Source organism: Acanthamoeba castellanii (assembly GCF_000313135.1).
Source record: "Acanthamoeba castellanii str. Neff unplaced genomic scaffold scf7180000084631, whole genome shotgun sequence".
Classification (NCBI taxonomy): Eukaryota; Discosea; order Longamoebia; family Acanthamoebidae; genus Acanthamoeba; species Acanthamoeba castellanii.
Window position 1 is genome coordinate 1 of NW_004457327.1, and position 1,274 is coordinate 1,274.

Here is a 1,274-nt window from a genome sequence, read left to right on the forward strand (position 1 = left end):
TGGTGGCGGTGGTAAAGAACGAAGACGAAGACGAGGGCGATGAGGGCGAAGACGGCGACGCTGCTGACGTGGTGTTCAAGAACGAAAACGAAGACGGTGACGAAGGCGATGCCGGGGTGTCGAACGCCGGCGAAGTGTCGAAAGAAACAGGCGACGCTGGGCTGGTCGGCGTCGTGGCCGGAGCCGCGGGGGCTGCCGCGGCGCCTAGAGGCGCCGAGAAGGGCAGGAGCGGCGATGACGCCGTGCGGTGCTTGTCACTCCGGCCCCGGAGCGGAATGCCGCCGGCGTGGCTCCGTCGGCCGGCCGGCCTCCGACCACGCTGCGTGCCGCTGTGGAGGCCAAAGTCGAAGAGCTTGGCCATTGCATCACTGCTGCTGCCACTACTGCCCGATGACGACGAAGACGACGATGACGCAGCACCGGCGTCGTGGTGGCCCTCGCCTGCCTCGGCCTTGTCGGCTACGTCATCGGCCTTGTCATCCCCTTTGTCGGCATCGTCACCGCCGCCAGCGGCACTGCCGGCATTGCTGGCGGCCTGGTCTGCGGTGGCAGTGGTGGTGGCGGCCGAGTCGGTGGGGTGGGGCTCGAACTGGACGACGATGTCCCACTTCTCCTCGCCCTTGAGTACGCGCTTCTTGAAGAAGTCGCGCGAGATGACGACAAAGTAGAACCGCTTGCCCTGGAACCCGCCACTCTTGGCCTTGATCAGGCTTTCGCCCGGACAAGGGACTGTGTGCGCCGGGCGACACACACACACACACACACACACACACACACACACACACACACGATCAGTTGGCCATCACTAGTTCGTGTCACGCCCCATCCAAAGGAGGAATTGGCGCGTACTGCCGCGCTTGAACTCGTCCTGGATATCCTGGCTGAGTTCGCTGAAGCCTTCGAGTTTGCTAAAGTCGCCCTTGAGCCGGCCCACCAGGTAATTCATCGCCACGCTCCGCAGGTGGTGCGTCTGGAACTGGTGTGCCATCTCTGCATGCGTGTTGTTGTGAGCGTGTGTGTGTGTGTCGTGTTGTGTGTGTGTGTGTGTGTGTGTGTGTGTGTGTGTGTGGTGTATGTGGCCGGGAAAGAAGTACGCAGGAGCTCGGTGACGTTGTCGAGCTGAATGCCGCTCTCGATGTAGTTCTCGCACTGCTCCTGCAGCTGCTGGATGCTGTAGAGGTTGCACACGATGAGTAGCTCGATCACATTCTCCTCGTTGACGTCCGCCTCGCTCGTGTACAGATACTGCCGACAGGAACCAAATTAGAGGCGTG

At 62.0% G+C, this 1,274-nt stretch overlaps 1 protein-coding gene across 1 annotated transcript; it reads right to left on the reverse strand.

The window, feature by feature from the left end:
* Positions 1–85: 85 nt before the first annotated feature.
* On the reverse strand, positions 86–1,245 carry ACA1_084040 (uncharacterized protein; the record flags this gene model as incomplete). The annotated part of the gene is made up of 3 exons (XM_004335545.1): positions 86–729; positions 850–990; positions 1,095–1,245. Coding segments are annotated over 3 exons (936 nt in total), but the record flags the coding sequence as incomplete, so codon positions are not given.
* Positions 1,246–1,274: the final 29 nt, after the last annotated feature.